Source organism: Callithrix jacchus, chromosome Y, assembly GCF_049354715.1.
Source record: "Callithrix jacchus isolate 240 chromosome Y, calJac240_pri, whole genome shotgun sequence".
Taxonomy (NCBI): domain Eukaryota; kingdom Metazoa; phylum Chordata; class Mammalia; order Primates; family Cebidae; genus Callithrix; species Callithrix jacchus.
The window spans coordinates 8,333,766-8,361,736 of NC_133525.1; the positions used below are offsets into that span (position 1 = coordinate 8,333,766).

A 27,971-nucleotide genomic window follows, 5' to 3' on the forward strand; every position below is an offset into this window, starting at 1 on the left:
TCCACCTCTGGAGCAGACAAATTCCACTCCAGCAAGATATTAGGCAACTTTCCTTCCAGGCGCCTGCCCCGCCCCACTTCCTCAAGCCTCTCCGCAGCCCTCGCCCCAGCAGCCAGCGCTGGTGCCTCTCTCTCTCCTCTCGATCTTGGATCTTGGAATACTCAGTACCATCTACCTGGCCTGCCGAACGAACTGAGATGCTTCATGTGTTCCCTGTGGATCAATGGCCTGCCACACTCATGATGGCAGTTAGGGCACAGGGCTTCCATGCCCACAATTCCAAAGGGCGGGCAGCCCGCGTGTGCCCGCACACACCGCCGCCTGCCGCGAGCTCCCAGGGCTTCTCACCCAGGCTTACCCGAGGAGGCTGCGGCTGCAGGCCCAGCCGGGGGCGTGGCTTCCATGGACACGCCCACCGCCCTGGCACTGACTGGCCGCCGGGAGAGGCCTACAGCCTGCTTCCAGCTCGGCCACCCATTTGGAGGCAGTTGGCCACGGGTTCGCCCGGAAAGTCCTGCGCATGCGCGCTGGGGGTCCGCCAAGCCACGCCCAGGCTCCCGTAAGCGCGGCAGAGTAACGGGTTGGCGGCGGGGGGCCCGGCGGCGCCTGGAAGTCCCGCGCATGCGCCCTGGGCGTCCGCCAAGCCACCCGCAGGCTCCAGTAAGGGAAGCAGAGCAAGTAGGACGCCTTGAGGGAGGAGGAGGAGGAGGCGGTGCTGGTGGTGGAGGACGACATAATGGCGGAAGTGGAAGCGGCGGCCGAGGAGGAAGCCGATGTCGAGCGGGAGCGGCAGGACAAAGGGGCACAGCCGGGGCCTGGGCCCCTGACGCCAGAGTCCGCACTGGACGAGCTCCGGGCTGTTCAGGTGGAGCTGGAGCCTGTTAACGCCCGAGCCAGGAGGGCCTTTTCTCAGCAGAGGGAAAAGCTGGAGCGCAGGCGCAAGCCCCACCTGGATCGCAGAGGCGCCATCATCCGGGGCATCCCCGGCTTCTGGGCCAATGTCGTATCCTTTTCAGCACTTTTTCTGTTCGTCCGGTTGAAAGATGCTCTAGGGGAACTGTAAATAACTTAGGGGCAGCTCAGCATGGATATGTCTATTCTGGAAACAACGGTGAGTTGCGAGATGCGAGTTGCGGCGTGAAAGTCTGGCTTTAGAAGGCCGGAGCGGTCGCAGGTACTGTTTTCCTGCCTGCGGGCGGCACAGAAACCCTTCGAGATGCCGAGCAGCAGGTGGTTGAGTCATCCTTTTGAAGAGCAGAAGCGAGTTCTCCCCAGCAGAGTTTCTTTTTCGGAGAATCAAGCTACTGATAAGGGAGTGTGATCGCTCCCCCTTGCCAGTCAGATCTGGGACAGGACATTTTCGGGTATAAGCTGGCTCTGCCCCTCCTGAGACGCCAGCAGCCCTCTGCAGATTGCCCCAGTCAGCCTCAGAATTATACACGCTCCGAGAACCCACGAGGCCTTAATTCCGGGCAGGGGGTGGGGAAATGAAGGTCACACACTGAAGCAGATCTCAGAAATCCCGTACCCCAGCCTTAGAGCTTCTTCCGTGTTCCTTCTGGCTCTTAGACCTGCTTCCCTGTTGCTTGTACCTCTTCCTTCCATCCCTGTAAAGGCTCTTTGACCTAATTCAGATTGCAAACCACCCCCAGATGTCAGCCCTGATCACTGACCAAGATGTACGCATGCTTAGCTACATGATCAACTTGGAGGTGAGGCCACGAGGACTGAGGCTAGAAGGTTTAGTGGGGAGGGGGAAGGGAAGCAACTCCTTGCTGTCAGCAACAGTGGGCACCTCACCTGGAAAGATACGTAAGCTTTCTCCACTTTGTCCTGACAGGTGAAAGAAACAAAGCAACCTATTCACGTCTGCAAGATCATGTTGTTCTTTCGGAGCAACCCCTACTTCCAGAATAACGTGGTTACCAAGGAGTATCTCGTGAACCTCACAGGTGACTGGTGGCTCCCAGGAGGGGCAGTGGAAGGAAGGTGGTGGGTAGGTGGATGGATCATTGCCAACGTGATCCAGCCCACTTCCCACAAAATCCCCTCTCTGTAGAATACAGGCCTTCTCATTCCACTCCAGTTCAGTGGCATCAGCGTTATGAACGTGTGGCCTACCGCCGCAGACACCAGAACAGCAGCCTTAACTTCTTCAACTGGTTTTCTGACCACAACTTCGCAGGATCTAACAGGATCGCTGAGGTGGGTCCTCGCTGGAAAACATCAGGAATGACCCCGGTGTGTTCCCAGCTGCTTGGCTCACCAGTCTCAGCCCTGATGAGGCCTTTCCCAATTGATTCCTGTGATAGATCCTAAGTAAGGACCTGTGGCGCAATCCCCTGCAATACTACACGAGGACCAGGCCACCCGAAGAGGGAACAGAGATTTCAGGTAAGCCGTTCAGTTGGAGCTAGAGCTGACTGATCCTCAGGATGAGGAAGGTGGACATGCCTGTATGCAGGGAGCCTGGACGCTGCATTCGGAAATGTAGAAATTGAGGCTCCTTTCATACACGTAGGAATACCTCGACAGGGAGACAGAGAGTGACAGAATCCAGTACATCCAGGGCATTTGGGCTCAAAGAGGCACATCAGAGACGGCACTGCAAGGCAGGTTAGAGCTGGGGAGTCTTAAGCCCAGCCAAGCATAGTCGCTGTCCAGACTCACTGAGAAGTGAAGCTGAATCATTACCTTCAATTTGTGGCACTTGTTTCCATGGCTGCCAACCCCACTGGCAGTCATCCTACCAGCCCCTTAAGATTGGGCTCCCTGGATATGCCTCCTTGCCACAAACCACAATGACTGTTTAGACTGCTGTTCTTATACTATAGCCCGATCAGATTTCTGTGTGCTCTTACTGTCCCAGAAAATCACCAGAGAGGTGATTATGCATTCACCTATAAAAGAAGAACATGTGAACTCAACGCATAAGTGAACGTCAAGATTTCCATCATCCTTGTCTAGCTTAATGTGCTTAATGTGTCTTATGATACCCCAAACAAAGGACTGTGGAGGTACCTCATCCCAGCACACTGGGCCCTGGATATCTTAGTGCACATTATCCCCTTTCCTTGAACCACTGCTGCTTCTGCAGCACAAAGCAAGCCTCCAGCTGCACTGTCTTTGCTTTCTTTTGCCTCTCCAACTCTGTCCTCTTGGAAGAATCCCAGATTGCGCCACACCCAGTCACTGTTGTTAGCTGACTTCCGTCACAGGGAGAAAATGCTGGCAGTGGGGCAGGTATGACAGAGAACAGCTGGTAACATATGGTAGGAGGAAGTTTAGGAGATCACAAACGGGGAAGGGGTAGTCTTTTCTGGGCGGGCCCTAAAATTAAAGCATTTAAAACTATTGCTCAGAGGAAATGCATTTTGACACGCAGTTGTGTTTCTTTAGGGGACTCCCATTTTTCGGGTTGAATATGATGGTGCGTCGGACTTCACCTGAAACGGCAGAACTCCTGAAAAGTTACTACATTATTCAGGATGTCAGTACTCAACATGGTCTTATGCACAGGAAGCAAAAGAAAGACAGATCCTGTCATAGAAAAATGCAGATAGGAAGAGGGGGTAAACTTGGATTTCATGGAGTGAAAATAAACACTGTCAAGGACGTGTGACTCTTGTGTGTGTGTGTCTGTGGGCGGGGGGGGAGGGTTGTGTGGGTCTGTGTGTGTGTGTGTGTGTGTGTGTGTGTGTGTGTACCCAGTGGATTCCATGTGTTTCATTCTCTGCATCATCTGCAGTGGAGACGGGCCGCTAAAGTTATAGAGTGACTGGGTGTGGCGCATTTTGGGATTCTTCCTAGAAGCCAGAGTTGGAGAGGCAAAAGAAAGCAAAGGAAGTGCAGTTGGAGGCTTGCTTTGTGCTGCAAAAGCAGCAGTGGTTCAAGGAAAGGGGATAGTGCGCACCAAGATATCCAGGGCCCAGTTTGCTGGGCGGAGGTACCTCCACAGTCCTTTGTTTGGGGTATCATAAGACACATTAAGCTAGACAAGGATGATGGGAATCTTGAAGTTCACTTGTGCGTTGAGTTCACATGTTCTTGTTTTATTGGTGAATGCATAATCACCTCTCTGGTGATTTTCTGGGACAATCATCCTCTCGGGTCCCAGCAACATGGTAAGAAATGCGCATGTGAGGTGTGTGTAGGGACTGTGAGAAAGGATACAGACGCATGTGGGAAGGCATTTGGGATATGCCTTTCTCTTTTTAATTTCTGTTTGTTTTTTTTTTTTTTTCCAGCATAGATGACTAAGGGAAAACACAGACATGCAGAGGTGAGGGTAATGGGGGTGGATCCATGAAATACAAGAATGCCAGCGGGTCCATGCATGGACTCTCTGTCCCTTGATGACCCAGGATATGGACAGTGTTGTTGATGTTTACATCTTCAGATGGATTAAGCTTTTCTCCAAGATTATTAGGTCAGGAGTCAATATTGTTTGTAACTAACACATTGCGGGTGCATTTTGTTCCTTGCCAAGTATAGTGAGGATCTCTTCTCGCTAATGCAGGGCACTGTATATTGTTTCTGGAGCCCAGGGCCCTTTTACTTTCTGTGGGCATGCTTTTTTTTTTCCAGCGTACTTTGCAGAAGGTTAATAATGTAAAGAGAAGGAACCCGAAGTGGCAGATCATGTGTTACAGGCCTCACGCAGGAGGACAAAACATAACAGCCTTCATTCCGGAGTGAGTGACTGGTAGCCAGGAACATCTGCGTCCACGCACAGGACAAGGAGTTGTCTCTGCCGCAGAGGGGGAGGGGGATTTCAGTGGTGGGTCCAGAACTTGCTTCTCCGATCTCAGATAAAACAGTTCCAACAGGAGCATCCGCGTTGGCGAGGCACTAAGGGAGTGCTAAGGTTCCTGTGCCGTACGGACTCTGGTCACCACAGCTTCTGTGAGAAGAGCTGTGCTGTCTCAGGGAAGAGGGTTTGAACAGTCAAAGTTCTTGCAGTTTTTGTGCTGCCTTCCATATGCATTACGGACCTCCTGCTGGGTATCAGCAGTTGAGCTTTGAAAATCCATAGCCCAGTTTTGCCCCTGTTCCCATGCAGACAGCTGAGGCTCCTGAGTGAGAGCGTTGGCCTCCTCTGACTGCTGTCCCCATGACCCACCAAGGCAGGAGAAACGGGTTTTCTCAGCAACTTACTCTGTAAACAGCGGGAACTCTTTGGCTCCCTCAAGCTGTCCTCTATGCTTCCCTGTGCTGGTCAAAGGACACTCCTGCACAATAGAGTAGCCCGACGGTGGGAGTCGGCAGCAGATTGGTGTGTACACTCAGGGCAGCTCAGACTGGGAAATGTCTAGGGACTTGCCTGTTACCAGGACATCACGAAGGGTCTTGCCCCAACCTTAGTGCCTGAGAAAAAAGTGAGGAAAGGGTCTTGCCATGATTTTTCTAGGAGGGAGCTACGTAACGAGAAGATCATAAGTAAATCCCAGGACTTGTTTTGGGATTGGTCTGTTGTAAAGTGGTGGTAGGGGAAGACCTTGCCCCAGGGAAGAGAGTAAACCAGCAACTGTCCCTGTGGACGGGAGTGCCAGGGCCTGGTGCCTCAGGCATATTGGCCACCCCTCAAAGTGAATGCAGCTGACTGGCCTTCTTCGACTCCTGCTTGCAATTCAGTCTAGTGATTTCACATGGGTCCCGAAGTCATAATGTCTTATCAGAGAAAGTGCTCAACTGTACCATCGGTCTAATAAAAACAATCAGACATCTTTTCTTGGTGCTATGTAAACTTTTGGAAAATATTACTTTGGCCAGTGTGCTGCCCACACCTTCAATCCCAACACTTTGGGAGGCCAAGGTGTGTAGATCAGCCGAGATCTGTAGTTCGAGGCCAGACTGACCAACACGGAGAAACCCAATCTCTACTAAAAACAGAAAATTGGCCAGGCGTGGTGGTGCATGCCTGAAATCCCAGGTACTCGGAAGGCTGAGGCAGGAGAATCACTTGAAACCTTGGAGGAGGACGTTGAGGTGAGCCGAGATCACAGCACTGCACTCCGCCTGGGCAGCAAGGCTGAAACCCCATCTAAAAAAGAATGTATTTTAAGCTCTGGGGAACACGGACATGTGTGCAGCTTGGTTACATAGGTAAAAGTGTGTCACGGCGGTTTGGTGCAGCTGCCAAACCATCACCTAGGTATTAAGGCCACCACGATTTAGCTATGGCTCCTGATGCTCTTCCTCCCACTACTTACCCTGAGAGGTGCTGGTGTGTGATATTGTTGTCCCTGTGCCCATGTGTTCTCATCTTTCAGCTCCCACTTAGGAGTGAGAACATGCGGTGTTTGGCTTTCCGTTCCTGTGTTAGTTTGCCGAGAATGAGGGTTTCCAGCTCCACAGACGTCTTCGCAAAGGACATGGTGTCATGTGTGCACGTATTTCTCCAGGCTTTCCTAGAAAGACAGAGCACACTGCTACACCCACATACATAGCAGCATGATTGACAACGGCCCAAAGATGGAAGTAGGCCACGTGTCAATCCATGGATGAACAGGTGAATGGAATGGGCTCTGTGCACATTCCATCGTGGAATACTATACAGCCAGGAAAAGGGATGAGGCTCAAACACAGGTGGCAGTGTGGATGAACCTTGAAGACAGCAGGCTCAGTGAGAGACGACAGACATGAAAGGCCACATAGCATATGACTTCATTTATCTAAAATGTCTAGAACAGCCACAGATTTCACAGAGACAGAAACTAGAACTCTTGAGTGGCAGGGACTAGGAAGGTGGAATGGGGAATTGGTGTTTCTCTTCTTTTCTTTCTTTCTCTTTGTTTGAGAGGCAGTCTCGCCCTGTCACCCAGACTGGAGTACAGTGGCTCCATCTTGGCTCAGTGCAGCCTCCGTCTCCCGGCCTGGAAATTGGCAATTCTCTGCCTCAGCCTCACGAGTAGCTTGGAATTACAGGTGCGTGCCACCACGCTCAGCTGATTTTCGCATTTTAGTAGAGACAGGGTTTCACCTGTTGGCCAGAATGGTCTTGACCTCTTGACCTCCTGATCTGCTGGGGTTACAGGCCTGAGCCTCCTTGCCCGGCCTGGAAATTGGTGCTTACTGTGGACGGAGTTTCTGATTGGGAAGATGGAAGGCGATGGTGATGATGGTTGCATAATTATTTCAAGGTACTTATTACCAGTGACTTGGACTGTAAACTGGCTGAAATGATAGGCATCACATTATCTGTGCTCTACCACAATGTTGAAAAATTATATTGCTATTGACAGGAAAAGATGCTTTCTTTGTGGAAAAGGATAGCATTTAGCTGGCAACAGTGAACATTGCCCAACATTTAAAACATATATACATATGTTTTATATATTGAGTATATTTTATATATAGTATATTTTATATATATTATATATTTGTTTAGTATATTTTATATATATTATATATATATTTAGTATATATATATATATACTAACATATAATATATAGTATATTTTATATATAGTATATTTTATACATATTATATATATATGTTTGTATATTTGAGATGGAGTCTCACTCTGCCACCCAGGCTGGAGTACAATGGCAGGATCTCATGTCACTGCAACCTCTGCTTCCCTGGTTCAAGCGATTCTCCTGCCTCAGCCTGCCAAGTAGCTGTGATTACAGGCACCCACCACTACGGCCGGCTAAGTTTTCTATCTGTAGTAGAGATGGGGTTTCACCGTGTTGGTCAGCCTGGTCTCAAACTTCTGACCTCAGATGCGCCCTGAGACCTGGACTGCTCACCTGACATTTTTTTCTGTTCCATCTCAGATGGCCAAACTCCCTTGGGTGGTACTGCAGTGGATTGAGACACAGGCCCTGGCTGATGATCTGGGCTACTGGGGAAATTTTGGGGGACAGATCGGGCCGTGGTTCGAAGCCAATTCTCCAGAGGCCTGGGATTAATCGGCAAGGTCCTCTCCCAGGATCCCCACAGTGGCCCCACCTCAGCAATCCTGCCCGACCCTGGGCAGTCATGGTGCACCAACCAGCTGACGAAGCTGAGGTAGGCGGTATTCCGCCTACAGCTGGGGGCTTTACCTCCATGACCCCGGAACCACTGGACTGCAGTGGAATGAGAAACCCTGTACCCTGGAGAAAGAGGAGTCGGGATGGCCCATGCCAGGCATATCCTGCCACATACCACCTCCTATACCATGCCGGGAGGCACTCCTTACTGAAAGTGCAACAGGATAATCCTTAATGATCACTTCACTGTGGAGGTAAAGGCTGTAAGGAGAAGAAAACCCCTCATCCTGTGGCCCATTACTGGAGATGTCTGAGTTCCTCAGCCTGCATGGCTGAGGAGAAAGGGGACAGACTCAAAGGGACCATACCATCTAGTTGGACTGAGGTGGCACATGTGTTTCGCCTTCCCAGCTCTCCCCTGACATATGCTGGGGCCTCAGGGGGACCCCACCCTGACCCAGACACATGAGCCCTCACCAAGACCCAGTCCCCATTGCCTGACCTGCAAATGCATCATGTAGCTAAGCAAGACTTCATTGTGCTTCCTGATGCGGGAAGCATCAGGATCTGGGTGGGCTGCACAATCTGCCTGGAGTTAAGGAGCTTCCATACGATTGGCTGGGCGTGCCACAAAACAGAAGTTTTGTTGGTGCGTCCAAGGTTGGTGCTCCAACTTTGCCGGAGCACCAAGAGTGTAGGGCAGGGCTATCCCCAGAACTCTGACCTGGAACCCTTTCGTGGTGGTCCTCTCTCACTGTCCGGAGTTGGGGCACTGATGTGGCTGTGGTGGTCTTGGGGGCAGGTGGAGCATGACCGAGAAAGCCTATACTAACAGGCAGCCAGGCACAGAAAAAGTGAGTGGGCGCGGTGGCCTGGTGTGAGGTAGCTGCTTCCTAAGGGTTCCTGAGCTGCACGGGTGTTGCTGCTGTCCGGGCGTGCAGTGTCCTGTTCTCCCGGCCTCCCTGAGGAGTGCAACGGAGGTCACACGTGTTCAGGGCCTGCACCCCTTTAGGTGCAGCACAGAAAAAGTGTGCCGGAGGGAATAAAATGCGTGCGGGGTGCCGGTGCCTGCCTTGCAGAGGACAGCAGCCCCGTGCAGCATGAACAGTCTGGACTACCTTGGCTTTCTGAGGTGAGCATACTGGAAACAGGCATGGGGAGCAGGGGTAGTTGAGAGGTTGCCATAGGCAACCAGACTTCCTTTCCTCCAGGGGCTTTGCCAGAGAAATGTGTCCTTGAACTTTCGGCTGGGGGTGAAGGCTTCCTGATGAGGCTACTCCCCCTTGTTAGGGATGAGCTTGGCTCCCCGTCCCTACCCTGTGCTCTCAGGCGGGCAAAAACAAGCTGCCATCCTACCTACCGGACTCTAGCAATGGCCCCCCTCTGGTTCCCCCCCCGCCGCCCCCCAACCCGGAACTCTTGCACCTTTGGCCTGGCCCCACCAAAGCCTGCCTTGGGAAGCCTGAGCTCACCCTCTGCTGCCAGCCATCCCACATGGGCAGTTGCAAGGAGACTGCTCTGGTCCAAAATCCCCAGAGCACATCTTCAAGTCAAGTGGCTTCAGCGAGTTTGCATCTGGCCCAGGAGTGCTGGGGCCGGGGCCATGCTGTGCCCACTGGCCCTCCTGCTGCCGCATGTCAGCCTCCGCCTTTGACAGCCACCACATCCACTACCGCCATTACGTCGTCCACCGCCAGCAGCACCTCCCACCACAAGGCCGCCCCCTGACTCTGTACACTAGTCACCCTCCCATACCTGCAGGCTGAACACAATGGCCTCCTCTGGCATCCCAAAGACACCTGCCTCTGCTGCTGGACACACGCCAGGGAACCCCTACACTGTGGGGAGCAGTCCTTGAAAAACACATGGACTGAGAAACCATTGCTAAATCTACGTGGACCCAGGGCACCTGGGAGGCCCCACTGGGCTGCAGTCCCACGCACGCACCTCGGGGTCCTGGGCCACAGCGGGATCAGCTATGCCCAGCAGCCCAGAGTACACAGGGCCAGGCCCTGGACTTGCAAAGCCCTGATGGCAGAAGTGCACGCTGCTGTTGCCCGCTGGCGGGAACCTCTGGGTCGGTAATGCAGTATCTTGCATGCCACAGTGTGTACACAGTGCATCCATGGGTGACCCTGGCAGCTGGCCTCAGGTGTGCTTAGGACCCAGCACGAGCGGAATGCTTCCAGGAGTCCAGCATCCTTAGGGAGGAAGCATGGCACTCGCCTAGACCTGCCAGGGGTGCAGACAAACTCCACCCCAACGAGGTTCCAGGCGGCTTTCCTCCCAGGGGCCTGCCCCGCCCCACTTCCCCCAAGCCTGCTCCGCTGCCGCCCTTGCCCCGGCAGCCCGCGCTGGTCCCTCCCCCTCTCCTCTGGAATTGCAACATTCAGTACCATCTGCCTGGCCTGCCTAATGAAGTGAGATGTTTCATGTGTTGGCTGTGGGTCAGTGGCCTGCCACACTCATGATGGCAGTTAGGCCGTGGGACTTCCATGCCCGCAATTCCAAAGGGCTCCCTGCCCGCCAGGCCTGCGCGTGAACCCAGCGCCACTGGGCGGAAACTCTGACAGCTCGTCACACGTGGCTTGCCCGAGGAGGGTGGAGCTGCAGGACACCCGGATGCGGCCCCGCCCCGCCCCACCGCGCCCCACCGCGTCCCACCCACCGTCGCACTGATTGGCTGCTGCGGAGAGGCGCAGTTTCCGCTTCTTCCGCTGGGCTGCCGGGGGCTCTTTCCCGCGCAGTCCGGTTCCAGGCGTCTCACACGGCAGCGGGGCTAGAGGCGTTCCAGAGCCAGGTGCCAGCACCCTGAGGGCCCGGTGACCCAGAGGCTGTTTGTCCTACTGAGAAGCACCTGTGGTTTTGTTTCTCCGCTCAGGTTGGTCTCTCGGCAAGAATACAAACGCAGCGAGGTGTTCGGACGTCTTCAGTGAAAGGGGCTGCTGTGGTTTTCAGTGTGTGGGTGTTGAAATATGGGAGGAGACGGTAGAGAGGGGGTCGTCCTTAGTGCTCGTGAGAAACTCATGTTGGTTAAACTCATTGATGTTTCTTGAGGATTCTTCCCTTTACGGTTGGACAAGTCCGATGTGGGGGCAAGGTGTGGGAGACGGACCTCGGGCGCCATTGTTGTCCCGTGCACTTTTTATGGAAACGGTTATTCTCTGTGAATGCGGTCATAAGTCAAATGCACAGGCAGTGTACTTAAGCACTGTGATCAGAAAAACAAACAAACAAACAACCTGTACTTTTACCTAGCACATTGCAAATTTCTGATTTTCTTCACAGGACTTAGCAAATTTTCACATAAATTGCATTACTCTCGGGTATGTACAAGTCTGGAACCATGAATAATCAGTTTAAATTTGCCTCTTTTAAACGTGTAATCGATGACAGTATTTGAAAGGCTTTTCATGTATCTCTGCTACCGTAAGTAATTTAAATGGAAGACGTGTTTGTAAGGGAGATAAATGGCGGTAGATAGCCGAAAACGGAAACAAAGAGATGTGCTTAAGGTTTTGTATTAACCTGGCAAACTGACCTACTCCTGTAATCCCAACATTTTCGGAAGTGAAGATGTAAGAATGACGAGGTCACGAGTTGGAGAGTAGCCTGAGTAACATAACGGGGGTCCTATAACCTGTTGCCATTCAGGCACCAGGGACCGGTTTGGAGGAAGGCAGCTTTTTCACAGACGAGGGGTTGGTAGGGGGAAGAAGGCGGCGAGTGGACATGCTGCCGAGCGGAGAGTCGGCCGCTTGCCAAGGGGCACGGGGTGCGGCGGGGCTTCTGCTCAGAACGGCGTGATGGGGCAGTTTTGGCGGCAGCGGGGTGGAATGGAGTGCAGTGTGTGACAGCATGGTGATAGGGTGGATGGTGTCATGCAGCTGTGGCACCTCACGTCATTCTCAGATGCTACCTTCCATAAGGAGATGGCCACTGAGATTTCTCGCGTGCCTAGGCCAGAGTACTGCTCCTAGCCTCTGCCGACCTCACGGAGGCGGGGCTCAGAGACTTAGAGTGCTTCACCCCTTAATTTGCAGCCCGGTCCCTGAAAGGCCAAAGATATTTATGGCAGAAAGCCAGAGTTTGTAGATACCCGATCTCGTGTATATTTCCAATCACCAAAAGATTGTACAATATTTAAAATGTTCTCCCCGAAGAAAGCATGTAGGTTAAGCGTGTCATTAAATCATTTATCAAGATATCAGGTGGTTTCCTGTGGCAGTTCCCCCTTAAAGAAACCATCACCTTGGTAGCTTCTTGCTGGCATATCACTTGAGCCCAGAAGATTCAAAGGTGGTCAGCATGGGACAACCTGGGTCTATTTAAAGACACACACGCGCGCGCGTGCGCGCACACACACACACACACACACACATCCCTGCACGCACCCCTGCACACATACACACACAAACACACCTACACAGCTCTGTTAGCTACATGGGGCCACCTGGATCTATGTTGAAAACACACACGCGCGCGCGCACACACACACACACATTCCTGCACGCACTCCTGCACACATACACACAGAAACACACCTACACAGCTCTGTTAGCTACATGGGGCCACCTGGATCTATGTTGAAAACACACACGCACACACGCACACCCCACCTCTGGTAGCAGGCCACTGTAGTCCCAGCTACTTGGGAAGCTGACATGTGACAGGATCACTTGAGGCTGGCCAGAGGAGGCTGCAGGGAGCAGTGCACATTGGCATCAGGAATCTTACCTCTTTACAACGATTGTACTTCATAAAAGCTACAATTTTCAACGAAAACTATTTAAATTGGGGAATCCTGTGTATTTCCACTTTGTAAAATTAGAATAGCTTCCCTTTTCTGGTTTTACTAAAGAGATTTTCTCAGGTATGCAGTGAAATGTACCATTAAGCCATGAAGCCATTCCCCCTTGTGCTCTTTATGTTACCGGTATAGGAAGTAAGATACATTAAAATAGGACAGCCCCGTTAAGGGAATTTCACATCAGTTTTCAACACAGGATGTAAAAATATTTAATATTTTCACCTTGTTATTGTTATCTAAATATAGATTTATTTTTTTACCATTTACAGCAAAATTATGGAAGCAGGTTGCCTTGGCCAGCTGTTCGTTGGTGGGCTCACTAGAGAAGCCACGGAAGAGACGCTAAAAGCAGTATTTGAGAGACATGGTCCCGTTTCTGAAGGTAACACTTAAAACCAACATACAGGTTTTGTCCCCAAAGTAAACATATACTTAATATCTGTAATTGTTTACATAATTTTCTGTTTGTTTTTAAGCTCTTGTTTTGAAGTTTCTATTCGGTATTCAGGATATTCTCATGGCAGCAGGTGAAGGGTCTGTGGTAAAGTTCACCTGCATAGTACGGCCAGTGGGGCGCGGTGGCTCACGCCTGTAATCCCAGCACTTTGGGAGGCCGAGGCGGGTGGATCACGAGGTCAAGAGATCGAGACCATCCTAGTCAACACGGTGAAACCCCGTCTCTACTAAAAATACAAAAATTAGCTGGGCACGGTGGCACATGTCTGTAATCCCAGCTACTCAGGAGGCTGAGGCAGTGGAATTGCCTGAACCCAGGAGGCGGAGGTTGCGGTGAGCCCAGATGGGGCCATTGCACTTCGGCCTGGGTAAGGAGAGACACTCAGTCTCAAAAAGAAGAAGAAGAAGAAGAAGAAGGAGGAGGAGGGGGAGGGGGAGGGGGAGGATGAGGAGGGAGAAGGAGAAGGAGACTCTGAGTTCCAAATTAAGAGCCCATTATTTGTCTGAGAGACAGCTCACCCTGATAATCTCTCAGGCCAGACGAAGGGGCTTGATTTCCCTTTATGCCTTGCGTTAGGTAGGGGAGGTGGAGCCTAGCTGAAGCAGAATTTTACAGACGCAGAACAAGCAAGTTAGATAAGGAACCTGGTACCCAGGGGGCAGGAGGTTCCCAGGATGGTTGGTTGCTAAGGGTATTTGCATCCAAGCATGGAGGAGGTAGCAGGGGGAACTTTTCATAGGCTCAAACCCCGAGGAGGGTATTGAGAGTAGCAGGTAGACTTGCCAAACAGGATGTGGTTACAGTGGTTACAGGTACTGGGAGTAGCTTTGAATGCAGTGTGACCTAGGAATGCACCTCTAGGGGGCCGAGGCAGGGAGGGAGAAGCTAAATGGAGCATGTCAGGCTCACAGCTAAGATGGAGTCAGTTAGGAAAATGGAAGAAAATAGGCTGTTGATAGGGGTGACTCAGTGTGAAGAATCACAGGAAGGATGTGAATTGGAATTTTCTTGTTTCTTGATGTAACATTCAGATAGTTAGTACTATCGTAGTAGGTCCATTCTATAAATGAAAAGGTTTTCATATATTTTAGTTCTCTTGAAGAAAGATGGAAGCATGAAGTGCAGAGGCTTCGGGTTCATTACTTTTGAGAACCCTGCAGATGCTGAACTTGCTGCCAGCGAGTTGAATGGAAAGGTAAGTTTCCCTTATTAGTGCTATTCTAAGCCTGTTCTTCAATTAACAGCATATCTAGGTCTTTTCAGTACCAGTACACTTTGAAAATAATATAATGACGTATGAATGGAAATGGATTAGCTATCCTCTTTCTTGGACATATCAATGCAAGTGTAGTTGGAAGGCTATTGGAAGGAACATTATATAAATTGCGTTATGGTAATCCAGTTTCTATGTTTTTATTTCAGTCTGAGTGTAAATAGGGTTTGAAAGCTTTTGAACAGCTTTAAAACTTAGAAGGAACTCTGACGAAAATAAGAAACATCAGTCAAGTTTATTAAATGGCTGCTAAAGGAATCACACGTCCAACTCGTAGGGAAACGTCTATAGCACAGAGAAACGGTGGATCGACATCTAGACAGACGTAGAAAATATAAGTCTTTTGTAGATCGACGTCTAGACAGACTCTCACAAGAAGTAACGATTCTCTGCCATTTTCTGAAAATACATTCTTGAGAAAGTTCATTTAAACAAGACCGTTACATTTAAGGAAGTGTTAGGTACTTGAAAATAGAAAATAATGCGAGAACATTGAAGCCGGATAACACAACAAGCAACTGACATGTTTGCCCATCCTTGCGCCCTTCTCCTGAGAACTTTTTTTTTTTTCCTTCTGTAACCGGGGTGACATGCATACCTCGTCACTAGGTAACATGCATACCTTCTTGCTAACTCTTCCAGTGTGTTCCAGCACTTGCTTCGGTCCGAACAGTGCATCACGTCCTGTGGAGTCTTAAATTCTAGGGACTCTGTATTTGTTACAGCTTTAAACTTTTATGCAAGTCTCTTACCTACTGAATTCCTTTACGTTGCATTCAGGATCATTCCCTTGGAGATGCCCTGGAGCTTTTTTATTTTACAACGTTATCCCAATCGGTTTTTAGTTCCTGCTATATGGATGCCATTCCCAGTATGTTTTCCTGGACCTCTTGAGTATTACTCTTCCACGTAAATGTTGCGCAAATGGCAGTTTATCCTTTAAGAACAAGTTAGGTTTCCTGTGTTCTCCCTCAGTGTCTGTTACAGAAATTTTGTGCTCACTGTATTAGGTATTAATCACTTGATCACTAACTTATCTTTATTCACCCATATCCTCTCATATTTTAAGGTGTGGTACAACCTGATAGTTGCTTCGGTTCGTGGTTTCATGCTTGGTATGGGGACAGTTTTGACCTAGGTATCGTAATATTTTGGTATTTCCCCCCAGGTTTCGTGCTCAAGCAGAGTTCATCTGTGTAGATATCTTTTCCAAATTACCTGTCTCACATATTTTATAATGGAAAAGTTAATATAAATGTCATATGCAGACAAACGTTGAGAAGGGAAATAAAGAAGATCCTATAGAGTTTTCACAGGGAGCTTGCAGTTTAAGAAATTGTGTCTGACTTGGAACACTGGGAAGGAAGCGACCATGCGCAAAACTGGGGAAATTATTCTGGGCCGAGAAATAACACAAGATGTCTCAAGATAGGAAGAACTGCTGATTTGGATGCAGCAAGTCTTGGACGGAGTTTAAGATCTTTTCCCAAATAACAAAAGCCATGTAACGTTCAAATAGAGTTATTAGCAGAACTCGGTCAAACATTACTTGGGCCTACAGAAAAGATGGAACTGAAGAAAGTTTTTGTGAATTTAATTAGGACAGTAAACCATTTCTCAGAAATATCATGAAGTACTACATTAAGGGTCTTGTTTTAAGGACACCTCTAGGCAAAGTAAGAAATGAGTAAGGCAGAAAATATGAATGAGACTAAACAGGGATCACGTTTATTGAGAAAGAACTAGAGTAGATACAGAACTGTAAATCATATTGGGACATTTTGTGTGATTGACAGCAGCAGGATCAAGAAAGTATTCATAATGTATAATGTGACTGATCACTTTGAATAAATAACCTTATGTTTTCAAATGACACATCCTTTCGTATGGGCTCCAGACACCGAGGCTTTTAAATATGTGATGTGAGTGCAAAGGTGAAAGAGATTCTGTATTGTGAAGAAGAGATGGGCGACATTGTCCCGTACAATTTGTCATGGTTTAACTTTTCTAGGTGCAGTTTTTAGTAGCGGAGGCCTTTTCGAGGGAATCGAATAATGGAATTGGTGTTCATTTCTTAACAGAATGCATGGTCCCAGTGATTGTTGCAGGTTTTGCAGTGTTCGCAATGTGGGCATTTCAGGAAAAAGAAAGTTTGTGTTTGTTTAGGAGACGACATCTAGAATGTTAATACAGTTGATGTAAAAACGTCTGTAAAATATGATTAGTTCAAATGTGGCACTGTTGCTGATGGTATACTTAATCCTTTCAGTTTGTGGATGGAAAAACAATGAAAGTAGAACAAGCCAAGGAACCGTTTTTTCAAAGTGGTGGCAGGCAGGGAACACTGCGTTTTTCAAGAAAGAGGAGACCCACAGGAGAGCAGAGATCTGCAAGTAGAAGTAGAGGACAGACGAGACGTCGGCATCCCTCACGTGGAGAACGCTTGGGTAACGTTATAAAATATAAAGTCGGAAGCACAGGACTGAAAGACAAAAAGCTTGAAAACGTGGAAATTTCTGAAATTTATTTATATCCTTTATGAACAGAAAACTAACTGTTAATGAGCAACATTATTGATGAATACTAAAAGTGGAATGATTAAACTAATATCTGAAACTGGTTCTAAACTCCGAATTACTTTGCATCGAAGTAAGACACGTTTCAAATTGAATGGAGTTTATGAATCTTGATTACATGTTCTCCACAGATTTTCCACTCAACACGTTTCCATTAGTTGTACTTTAGAGTTTCTTATTTTGGGTCTCAGAATTTCATGTGGGTTGTGTTATCCAAATACCATGAAACCTAGAAGCCCTTCCAATGGGACATTAGTAACTGCGCAGTAGAGGACTTACTTAACAATATTTGTTTGTGTGTGTGAGTGTGCGTGCGTGCGCGCGCGTTTGTGTGTGTGTAAACATGTACACAATACAGAACCGTTTCGGTTTTGATACGGAGAATGTGTAAATAGGCCTGCCATAAAGCATTTTCCATTCATGGAGTATAGAACTGCAACGTCTCAAATGATTCTGTGACTCAGAAATGCCAGAAACCGTGGCTTCACAGATACGTATGTGTCTTTCTTTGCTGGAGGAAGAGCTTCTGAAAATGGTATTTAAGATTGGTTTACTCAGTAGGACAGAGGGCTTAATTTTTACTTAGAAAAAGAAACCATGTATTGAGAAAATACCTGTTGGTTAACTTGTTTTATCAATTAACCAACCATCAAAGATCTAATATTTAGTTTGGAATTTTAATTGCTAGCCATGTAATATATGGGAGAGATATTTTCTAAATTTGAAACTGCGGTGTTCACTTCATTTTAAGAGGCAGGTCTTTTTGTCATTTTTGATTGCAATTAATCTCGAGGGTGAAGATTATTAATACTGTGCATGCATGAGAACGTGTATATTTTTACATGTGACACCACCAAGGAATTGGAATATGCCTCACACTTGTTTGTAGATACGTAAAAGAATATTATTATTTAATACGTGATTCTTAAAGATTATTAAAACTGATCATGGGCTAAGAGTAAAAGTGGTATGTTATAAAGAACTATAAGAATTCTGTGTTACGTTCATAAATTTGCAGATGACATATCTTTCTGAGGTGTCACTGTATCGTTGTATATATAACTGAGATTCCTTGAGTGTAGTTAGGTTTATGTTTATTATATGATTTGAAAATGGTTTCATAATATCAGAAGGATATGAACAGTAATTTATCGTTGATCTCCTAACTTTTTTTTTGTTTGATTATATTTTTGTATTTAGGCAATAGGCTTCTGCTGTGAGCTCCCTCTCCACTTATCCCACTTGTCTTTCTCACACCAATATACAGTGTTCCTTGAGTGTTTATTTTATAGATGGATTTTGATATTTTGAAACTGCACTGATTTGGTATACCAATTCTACATTCCTTAGCATAGACCAACGTGAATGTTTAAGATTACAATACGTAGGGAAGATTTAGAAGTATCTCCTGCTCAGCCATTTAAGAAATGTTGGTGTTACTGAACTGACAAGATTTTCTTTGAAATACAGATGGTGGTGAATCCACTCGTGATCTCAACGTGAGTTCTTTCAGGGGAACTTTTCCAGTCGAGAGCCGTCCATCTTCAGCGAGCGGAGGTCCTCATCCTAAAAGATCTGCTCCTTTTACTGTGGCTAGAAGCAATAGTGGGATGGGAGGTCGAGGTAAATGCCACCTGATGGAATTCCGTCATTTTTGTATGACTGAAAATGAGCCCTTTGAACTGAAGGCTTAACTTAAAGTTCGAGAAACAAAACAGATGTGACACATACATTGGCATATTTACTGTTTGAACACTTTGATATAACACTTTCCATCTCACTGCCTAAGTTACAGCTTTATGGTGAAGAAACACTTGAGCTTCAAATGTCACATAAAAAAGGGATTACAGTGAGGGCAACACTCCTTTTAACGCTGTATTCGCTAGAGAATGCCTTTTAATTTTTCTTGAAGTTCCTGGTAGTATACTTTGAGGTCATCTTCTTAATTCTATCAATTCTTCCATTTCCTAGGTTCCTTTGCATTGGACCACTGGTGTTCCGATGTCCAAATTGTATGTTCAGTTTCTTTGTTGGGTTGAAGTACTGCCTTCACCAGGCCAGAGTGCACTGGCCAGATGATGGCTCATTGATGCCTCACATTCTGGGTCTCAAGCGGTTACTCTCCATAAGCTGCCTGCTGTTGCTGCAGCTAGTGGCATGCACCAGCACACCTATGAAATTGTTTTTTAAATACATATTTTGGTAGAGACAGGATCTCACTACCTTGTCCTAGTTGACATTAAATCCCTGAGCTCAAGCAGTCGACTTGCCTCAGTCTCCCACACTGGCCCACGCTGTGAGCCATTGTGCCTGGCCATCCAGATTCTGAGACCCCAGCAATGCTTATGTGAGAGGCATTCTGACCGGTTTTTAGGATGCTAAGAGCATCCTCAGACATGCATGTTGGACAAGAGCACGTCCGACATTTTGAGCTATGTGGATGTCACAGAAATGCAGAGTTGTGAAATATAGGAAGGGCTGTCAATTAAGACGGTACAGGGATGTTTAAACATTAACACAAGATACTTAGTGTAGGACTTGAAGTTGTTTGAGGGGAGATTTCCGAACTAAGCAACGTGAGGCAAGCAGTAGGGTTGAATAGAAGTAATAGTTGTGCGAAGGAGAAGTGTAAGTTTTCAGAGCGAACAGAAGAAAACCAGACAATAAAGTAACAGCTCTCAGCAAAGAACTCATTAAGCAAAGTAACAGCTCTCAGCAGAGAATTTTAGGCAGAACACATTAAAATTCTTACTCTTAGCCCTCCATGATAATATGGAGAAAATGAAAACATTGCATTTTCAACTTTATATTTTGTAGTGGAGGATCAGTGAAGTTAGGTATCTGCCGACCTCAACATGCACAAGTCAGCACATTTTCTTTAAAACTTTAGCCACTGGACACATCATAGGTAGAAGGCTGACCTCTAAGAATCTGCACATGAAGAGTATATTAAAGAGGCTTTTTCTATTTTGAGAGCAGCATAATGATGTAATTAGCACTGTAATAGTACTGCTTATTGCCAGGAGAAGAATTCTTGGCCATCATTAGAAAACCTGCACTAGTACATTTTAATTTTTCAACCTCTATGATGGGGACAGTCACTTAGACAGCAAGGAGAACACTTAGGTGGAATCATACCATGCAGCCATTCGAGGGTTGCAGTGTTTGTGCGAGTGAGATACACTGACCAACATGGGTAAGTTTCCTTTCTTGAGCCGAGAAAGCACAAACGTGGAAACTTTACAATCAGCGAAGACTTTGATGGTTTTACAGGTTTTGCCTGTGTCATTACTAGACGTAGGCGATTCGTGTGAGAAGGAAAATAATAACTAAGGGTTATAAGCCATTGAAAGTGAATCTTTACCTCAGTATTAGTGTAGGGCTTAAGTGTGTAAGAACTGGCCTTGCAGGAATGAAGAGATAATTCACAGCCGTAAGAAGGTATTCATGGTGTCATGAATTTCTGGCGACCTAGAGAAAGAAGAACTGAGTCATTGGAGAAATATCTTGTAACAGTTGTCATAGAAACCAAGTAACAGTGTTTCAGGTTTTGTGCTGGTTACATGACATTTAATCATGTTAAATTTGCAGGTTCCCCATCACGTGGAAGAGGGAATTACCGAGGTCCTTCACACGGAATGTCAGTCTCTTCCTGGAGACGTGACCGTATGTCACCAAAACATGGTGGTTATGCAACTAAGAATAGGTAAAGGAAAAATGAAAAACTAGTCTGTTGCGGTTTTAGTGATGAAATTCACGTAAGGAAATTGAACATTTTAAGGTAAACCGTCGAGTGGTTTACATGCTGTGTTGTGCAACAACCACCTCCGTCTAGTTCCAAAACCTCTTCATCGCTCCGCACTGCAACTCCCTTGCCAGTTAAGCAGTCCCTGTCATCTTCTGTTTTCCCTCAGCTGCTAATAAACTCCAGTCTGTTTTGTTTGTGAACTGACGTGTTCTGCCTGCTTCGTGGTCATGGGCTGAAACACGACTCGACTTTTGTATCTGTTTTCTTTCTGCCTCATGTCCTGAAGTTTCATTCACATCATACATAGCACTTCAGTTGTTTCACAAGCTGTTAACCCATTCTTTTGTTTGCGTGTTTCCGCCACACTATTCTTATGCAAACGTTTGTTTGAGTACACTTACTCAGTGCCGGGTATGTACCAGTGATAATTCTTGGTCTACTGTTAATCTTTTCTGTTTTGAGGCCCCACCACTGATGCACTCCGTAGTAGCTGCATCATTTTCCGTTCCGGCAAGCATTGTATCAGGATTCCAGTTTATCCGCATTCGCTCACAGTCTTGGTGTTCCGAGCATTTTGAAATGTATAGCCATTTTAGTATGGCTGAAATATGATCTCATACTTGGAATTTCAAGTGAATTTTCTCAATAACTATTGATGACTGTCAGTTCCACCTGTCTTTTGGGTATTTCCATGTTGCATTTAGAGAAGTGCCCAGGCCTTTGTATATGTCTGGCCTTTATTTCATTTAAGCTGCAAATAAGTTATGTTTTTGATACTAGAAGCTGACAACTTAAAATTTGTTTCTTCAACTTATGCAATCAGAAGTAATCCAAGTTTCCGAGACACCAAGGAATATGCTTCGATTCGCAGACACCGTGCATACCGTGATCACGCTCGTTCTAGACAGGATAAAGGTCCCACCAGAGGATATAGGTATTATAACATTTTTCGCTTTTGTCCAACAGATTTCTTAAATTTTTCATTCTGACAGTGTCAATCTTTTTTTTTTTTTTTTTTAATTTAGTGGTCATGATGGCTACGGAAGGCATGGTGGTAGAGATCATTTTGAACGTCCTGGTAGCAGTCCTAACGGAGCGTCATATCAGACATATAGTAAGTCTCCACGTTTGATTTTTCAATTACAGAATCATATTGAATAGACCTGAGTCTGTAAAAGGGAAAGGATAAAGGAAAAATATAACATGTTTAAACACCGAGAGTTTTGAACAGTAGAAGGCTTAGAGAGTTTTACGAAACTGCAGTAGTACATTTTAGTTTTTCCACCTTTAAGATAGGGGCAACCACGTAGAGACCAAGGAGAGCATTCAGTTGGAATCATAGCATGCAGCCATTCGAGGGTTGCAGTATGTGTGTGAGTGAGATGCACTGAACAACATGGGTAAATTTCCTTTCTTGAGCCGAGAAAGCACGAACGTGGAATGTTTACAATCAGCGAAGACGTTAATGGTTTTACGTGTTTTGCCTGTGTCATTAATAGACGTGGGCGATTCATATGAGAAGGAAAATGATAACTAATAGTTATAAGCCATAGAAAGTGAACCTCTACCCAAGTATTAGCGTGTGGCTTAAGTTTGTAAGAACTGGCCTTGTAGGAATCAAGGGATAATTCAGAGCCGTAAAAAGTATTCATGATGTCATGCATTTCTGGCGACTTAGGGAAAGAAGAATTGATTCCTTGAAGAAATATAACAGTTGTCTCAGTGAACAGGTAATAGTGTTTCAGGTTCTCTGCTGTTTCCGTAACGTTTAATCATGTTAAATTTGCAGGTCCCCCATCACGTGGAAGAGAGTTTTACGGAGGAGGCCCTTCACGCGGAATGTCAGTCTCTTCCTGGAGACGTGACCGTGTGTCAGGAAAAGATGATGGTTATGCAACTAAGACTAGGTAACAGAAAAATGAAAAACTAGTGTGTTGTGGTTTTAGTGATGAAATTCACGTAAGGAAATTGAACACTTTTAGGTAAACCATTAAGTGGCATTTATTACACGCTGCGTTGTGCGACAGCCACGTCCCTCTAGTTCCAGAACCTCTTCATCACTCCGCACTGCAACTCCCTTGCCAGTTAAGCAGTCCCTTTCATCTTCTGTTTTCCCTCAGCTGCTAAAAAACTCCAGTCTGTTTTGTTCGTGAACTGACCTGTTCTGCCTGCTTCATGGTATTGGGCTCAAACACGACTCGACTTTGGTATCTCTTTTCTTTCTGCCTCATGTCCTGAACTTTCATTCACATCATAGCACTTCCCTTGTTTCACAGGCTGTTAAGCCATTCTTTTGTTTGTGTGTTTCCTCCACACTACTTTTATACACACGTTTGTCTTAGTACACTTACTCAGTGCTGGGTATGTACGAGGGATAATTCTTGGTCTGATGTTAATTTTTTTGTTTTGAGGCCCCACCACATTTCTCCGTAGTAGCAGCATCATTTTCCGTTCCGGCAAGCATTGTATCAGGATTCCAGTTTATCTGCATTCTCTGACAGTCTTGGTGTTCCTAGCATTTTAAAATGTATAGCCATTTTAGTATTGCTGAAATACGATATCTCTTGGGTTTTGAAATGCATTTTGAGAATAACCAATTATGGGTATCAGTTCCACCTGTCTTTTGGGTATTAGCATGTTGTACTTGGAGAAGTGACTAGGCCTTTATATATGTCTGGCCTTTATTGTATTTAACCTGTAGATAAGTTGTGTTTTTGATACTAGAAGTTGACAACTTAAAATTTGTTCTTCAACTTTTGCAATCAGAAATAATCCAAGTTTCCGAGACACCATGGAATATGCTTCGATGAGTAGACACAATGCATACCGTGATCACGCTCCTTCTAGACAGGATAAAGGTTCCACTAGAGGATACAGGTATTATAACATTTTTCGGTTTTGTCCAATAGATGTCTTAAATTGTTCATTCTGACAGTGTCAAACTTTTTTTGTTTAATCTAGTGATCATGATGGCCACGGAAGGCATGGTGGTAGAGATCATTTTGAACGTCGTAGTAGCAGTTCTAACAGAGCGTCATATCAGATACATAGTAAGACTCCACGTTTGATTTTCCAGTTACAGAATTATATTGAATAGACCAGAGTTTTTAAACGAGAAAGTATAAAGGAAACGTACAACATGTTTAAATATTGAGCGTTCTGAACAGTAGAAAGCTTAGAGAACGGTACGAAGCTTAAAACCTCAGTTTTAATTGAGGGCCGGTTCAGAATGAAATTCCTTGAACTTGGAAATACTGCTCTTACGGCTCTTTTCAGTAGAGCCTTGTGAACAATGCAGAAATAAAGAGTCTCCTGTCAATAAAGACAGATGAATGCTAATGTTTCCAAATAGTACTTTATCTGATTCATGCTTTAGTGATGCCAGTAAAAATGTTTACATGTATTTTAACATAAGTTCCGTAATTTTATTAACCCCACAGGGACGTCTCGTGGTGCAGCACCTGCACAGGGGCCTCGGAAGACTTATGGTGGAAGCAGTTTCCCTGATGATAACAATGCGCGAGATAGGTATGGCAGAAGTCGGGAGAAGTACTCAAGGAGCCATGGTGATTTCTCTTCCACTGATGCTGAGCATTGTGGCAGAAAAGAACCAACGTGTCCACCGTCTGTGGAGAGAATGAACCGTGCTTCTCCTGAAGCACATGGGAGCTCAAGAGATGGGACACCTAAGGGAGAGGATGGGGGAAGGCGATCTGAAAAAGGAGACTGAAGGTGCTGCTAAAAATCATGATTATTGCATACCAGACCTTGCTGTTGAATGGCAAATCAATATGTGGTTTCTGCATTATTACCTGAGTATCACTATAAGAAATAGGTTGTTTTGGGGAGGAAGGGGAGATACTTCCTTCATGAATGTTTTTGAGGTATTAAGCTAAAAGCTTATTTTTTGCAAGTAATTTTACAACTGTTAGTGCCAACTGAATTGAAAACTATTCTGCTTTGATGTAATGTCCGTTTTAACATTTCCGGAATAAAATTTTCCATGTAATATAAAATGCCTGATTTTATTGCTACACATGCTTAAACGCAAATGACGGAGGAGAGTAAACTGCGGTGTTGAGAGATTTCTTCATTTGTTTGCACCTAAGCTGAAACAAGACTAGGCATCTCTGTCCAGATTCCGTTGGAATGTGTACAGGTTTCCTACCTGGGCTGTGTTTCTTTAGTTTATCCCTGTATTCCCAGCACTTTGGGAGGCCTAAGCAAGTGGACCACAAGGTCAGGAGATTGAAACCATCCTCGCTTACAGGGTGAAAGCCAGTCTCTAATAAAAATACAGAAAACTAGGCAGGCATGGTGGCACACGGCTGTAGTCGCAGCTACTCTGGAGGCTGAGTCAGGAGAACTGCTTGAACTCAGCAGGCGGCCCACCTCTTTGGGAGGCCTAAGCAAGTGGACCACAAGATCAGGGGATTGAAACCATCCTCGCTTACAGAGTGAAAGCCAGTCTCTAATAAAAATACAGAAAATTAGGCAGGCATGGTGGCACATGGCTGTAGTCGCAGCTACTCTGGAGGCCGAGTCAGGAGAACTGCTTGAACTCAGGAGGCGGACGTTGCAGTGAGCTAGGATTACACTGCTGCACTTCCACCTGGGGGACAGGGTGAGAATGTGTCTCAAAGAAAAATGTAGCGGTTTTGGCCAGGCCAGGTGGCTCACTCCTGTAACCCCAACACATTGGACACATCAAAAGGTTAATTTTCAGAAGGCTTCAGAAAGACTACTGAACTAATCTCAAACTAAACGATTTGCCCTTTAAGGGATACTAAAGGATAAAGGAAAGCATTAGGTGGGTTTTGTTGCTGAAGTTGAAGGTACCCAGAACATTCTTCTTGTAGCATTCTGTGACTAGAGGGCACAATGGTTATGAAAAACTATTTCCACCTTACTCAAAAGTGAGCCAGCTAAATTTCCTAAATACATAGCTTAAAGATATTAATCGTTCCGAAAAATTGGAAAATCAATGTCTTTCATGAACTAACATTAATTATTTCTTGAAATACTTGCAATGGTTATAAATAAGTGTGTAGCAATACATTCTCACAAATACGTATGATCCAGAAGGGCTGGTGTTTTGTGAAGTTATTTTTATTTTATTGACTTGTTCATATATTTCTTTTGTGACGCAGACTAGCATTGTCACTGAAGCTAGGGTGCAGTGGCTTGAACTTAGCTCATTGCCATCTCCACGTATTGTTTTCAAGCTATGTTTCTCCCTCTGCATCTTTAGTAAGTGGGATTTCAGGTGTCTGTCAGCTGGCTAGTATTTTGTAATTTGTACAGAGACCATTTCACCCTGTTGGGAATGGTCTTCCCTTCAATCAGGATCCACCCTCTTCTGTCTCCCAAAGTGCTATTAATACAGGCATAAGCCAGCATGCAAAGCCTGTCAGCTTTCCCCTATGCTCAGCCTATCGGGTTTAATTTACTATGGACAGGAGTGCTTTAAAAGTCGTCACTTTGGGACAGTTAAGTGTACAATAAATCGGCATAAAGTTTCAGAGTCCAGATTGCTTAAAGGTTCAAGAAATTATCTGGTAATCAAAATAAAAATGGTGGTGGAGAAACCCAATGATGCTATCAGATAAAAAGATTTGGACCCCAGTAGGTAAACCAATTAATTTACTGGATCACACCGCCTGACGAAATGGAATATATAATGAATAAAAATCTAATTAATGGATGAATATGCTATTCAAAGATACAAATAACTACTAAACATGTAAGAATGCTTACGTGAGTGCTCTTTAGTTTTCCATTGAAAGAGAACTCTTATAATCCGTAGCGTTTAGAGGTAACAAACTAATCTGTGGAAGGAAGTATTTTCATGAGAAAATTGGACCAGATTTGTTTTTTAGGGTAAAAATGTGCAAATAATTTCAGAAGAGAGAAGTTAGCACCTTTGACCTTCGGGTGGGTTATTCATGTTATGATGTTGCATTTTCGTTCACATACAGCGTAGAAATCTGAAGATTAAATAAAATGATAAAACTCCCTAGTCTTGTGTGTCTTCACAGTGGCAAATCAAGATATAGTGTCTGTCCAGGTGTGGTAACTCGGGTCCTTAATGGCAGCACTTTGCAAGGCTGAGGCAGGCATTGCGCTTCACCTGAGGCATTTGAGACAAAGGCTGGGCGACATGGACAAATAGAGTCTCTAGGAAATAGGCAGAAATGGCTGCATTTAATTGTGCATCAGTGTACCTCCTCTTTTTTGGATGCTAAGGCAGCAGGATATCTTAAAGAGATGAGGACCAGTCTGCAGTGAGCTTACTAGCCCGCTCCACTGCAGGTTATTTTCAGAGGCCAGGGAGACACGTTTTAAACAAAAAGTGTCTATGATACTCTGACCATAGGAGTATTTTTCCTAAACCATCTCCATGTGAAATTCGTTCATAGGAATTTAATAGAATGGGAAACAGAAAATAACCTGTGAGATACAATCTCGGCTCACTGCAACATCTTCTTCCCTGCTTCAAGCGTTCTCCTGCCTCAGCGTGTGAAGTAGCCGGAATTACAGGGACTCACCACTACGGCCGGCTAATTTTTGTATTTTTAGTAGAGACAGGCTTTCACCATGTTGGTCAGCCTTGTCTCAAACTCCTGACCTCAGGCGATCCATCCACCTCAGCCTCCCAAAGTGCTGGGGTTACAAGAGTGATCCAACGCACCCGGCCTCTAATGTTTGTATTTTTAGAGGAGACAGGGTTTCTTCTCGGGGTCCTGGCTGGCCTCGAACGCCTGACCCCAATAATCCACCTGCCTCGGCCTCCCAACCTCCTGGGACTACAGTCGTCAGCTAACTCACCCAACCACATTTTTGAGTTTTCTTTCAGATGCACTGTACAAGGAACTCATCATGTGCTCTGATACCTTCACTTGGAAGTCATCAGTAAGTGTAAATTATACGGACAGGATTTGCTGCATTTCCGCATATCTGTAAGTTGAAGGAAGAGATAAATGGACCTTTCAAAGCTGACTCTCCAACAATGTGTAACACCTCTCCAGTGGGGGTTTCCTTCTGAAAGTGGGGTTTGCTTTGAGAAGCAAACCACGCTGATATTACCAAAAAAATAGGAAGTTCTAGCCAGATGCACTGGCTCTCGC

General features: G+C 46.1%; 2 protein-coding genes across 3 annotated transcripts; both read left to right on the forward strand.

The window, feature by feature from the left end:
* Positions 1–638: 638 nt before the first annotated feature.
* On the forward strand, positions 639–3,621 carry LOC144576577 (testis-specific Y-encoded protein 3-like). Of its 2 annotated transcripts, none has more exons than XM_078364519.1 (6): positions 639–1,003; positions 1,635–1,712; positions 1,841–1,952; positions 2,060–2,205; positions 2,313–2,394; positions 3,400–3,621. In XM_078364519.1, the coding sequence occupies exons 1-6, from the start codon at positions 737–739 to the stop codon at positions 3,420–3,422; spliced, it is 708 nt and encodes a 235-aa protein (XP_078220645.1). In that variant the 5' UTR covers positions 639–736; the 3' UTR covers positions 3,423–3,621. The 2 variants fall into 2 exon arrangements, with proteins under 2 accessions (XP_078220645.1, XP_078220646.1); XM_078364520.1 differs by having other exon boundaries at positions 2,087–2,205; positions 3,400–3,613.
* Positions 3,622–10,817: 7,196 nt separating this feature from the next.
* LOC144581336 (RNA-binding motif protein, Y chromosome, family 1 member B-like) lies at positions 10,818–24,908 on the forward strand. The gene is made up of 12 exons (XM_078364529.1): positions 10,818–10,861; positions 13,060–13,172; positions 14,339–14,442; positions 16,790–16,967; positions 18,567–18,719; positions 20,688–20,802; positions 21,668–21,778; positions 21,870–21,958; positions 22,634–22,751; positions 23,611–23,721; positions 23,806–23,894; positions 24,285–24,908. The coding sequence occupies exons 2-12, from the start codon at positions 13,067–13,069 to the stop codon at positions 24,572–24,574; spliced, it is 1,464 nt and encodes a 487-aa protein (XP_078220655.1). The 5' UTR covers positions 10,818–10,861; positions 13,060–13,066; the 3' UTR covers positions 24,575–24,908.
* Positions 24,909–27,971: the final 3,063 nt, after the last annotated feature.

Bases quoted from the DNA above. Each gene is read 5' to 3' on its own strand.
- LOC144581336 (XM_078364529.1), top strand. From the start codon at position 13,067: ATGGAAGCAGGTTGCCTTGGCCAGCTGTTCGTTGGTGGGCTCACTAGA. The intron at 16,968-18,566 runs GTAACGTTATAA...TTTGAAATACAG, and splicing joins CTCACGTGGAGAACGCTTGG to ATGGTGGTGAATCCACTCGT. The intron at 18,720-20,687 runs GTAAATGCCACC...TTAAATTTGCAG, and splicing joins TAGTGGGATGGGAGGTCGAG to GTTCCCCATCACGTGGAAGA.
- LOC144576577 (XM_078364519.1), top strand. From the start codon at position 737: ATGGCGGAAGTGGAAGCGGCGGCCGAGGAGGAAGCCGATGTCGAGCGG. The intron at 1,713-1,840 runs GTGAGGCCACGA...TTGTCCTGACAG, and splicing joins GCTACATGATCAACTTGGAG to GTGAAAGAAACAAAGCAACC. The intron at 2,395-3,399 runs GTAAGCCGTTCA...GTGTTTCTTTAG, and splicing joins AGAGGGAACAGAGATTTCAG to GGGACTCCCATTTTTCGGGT.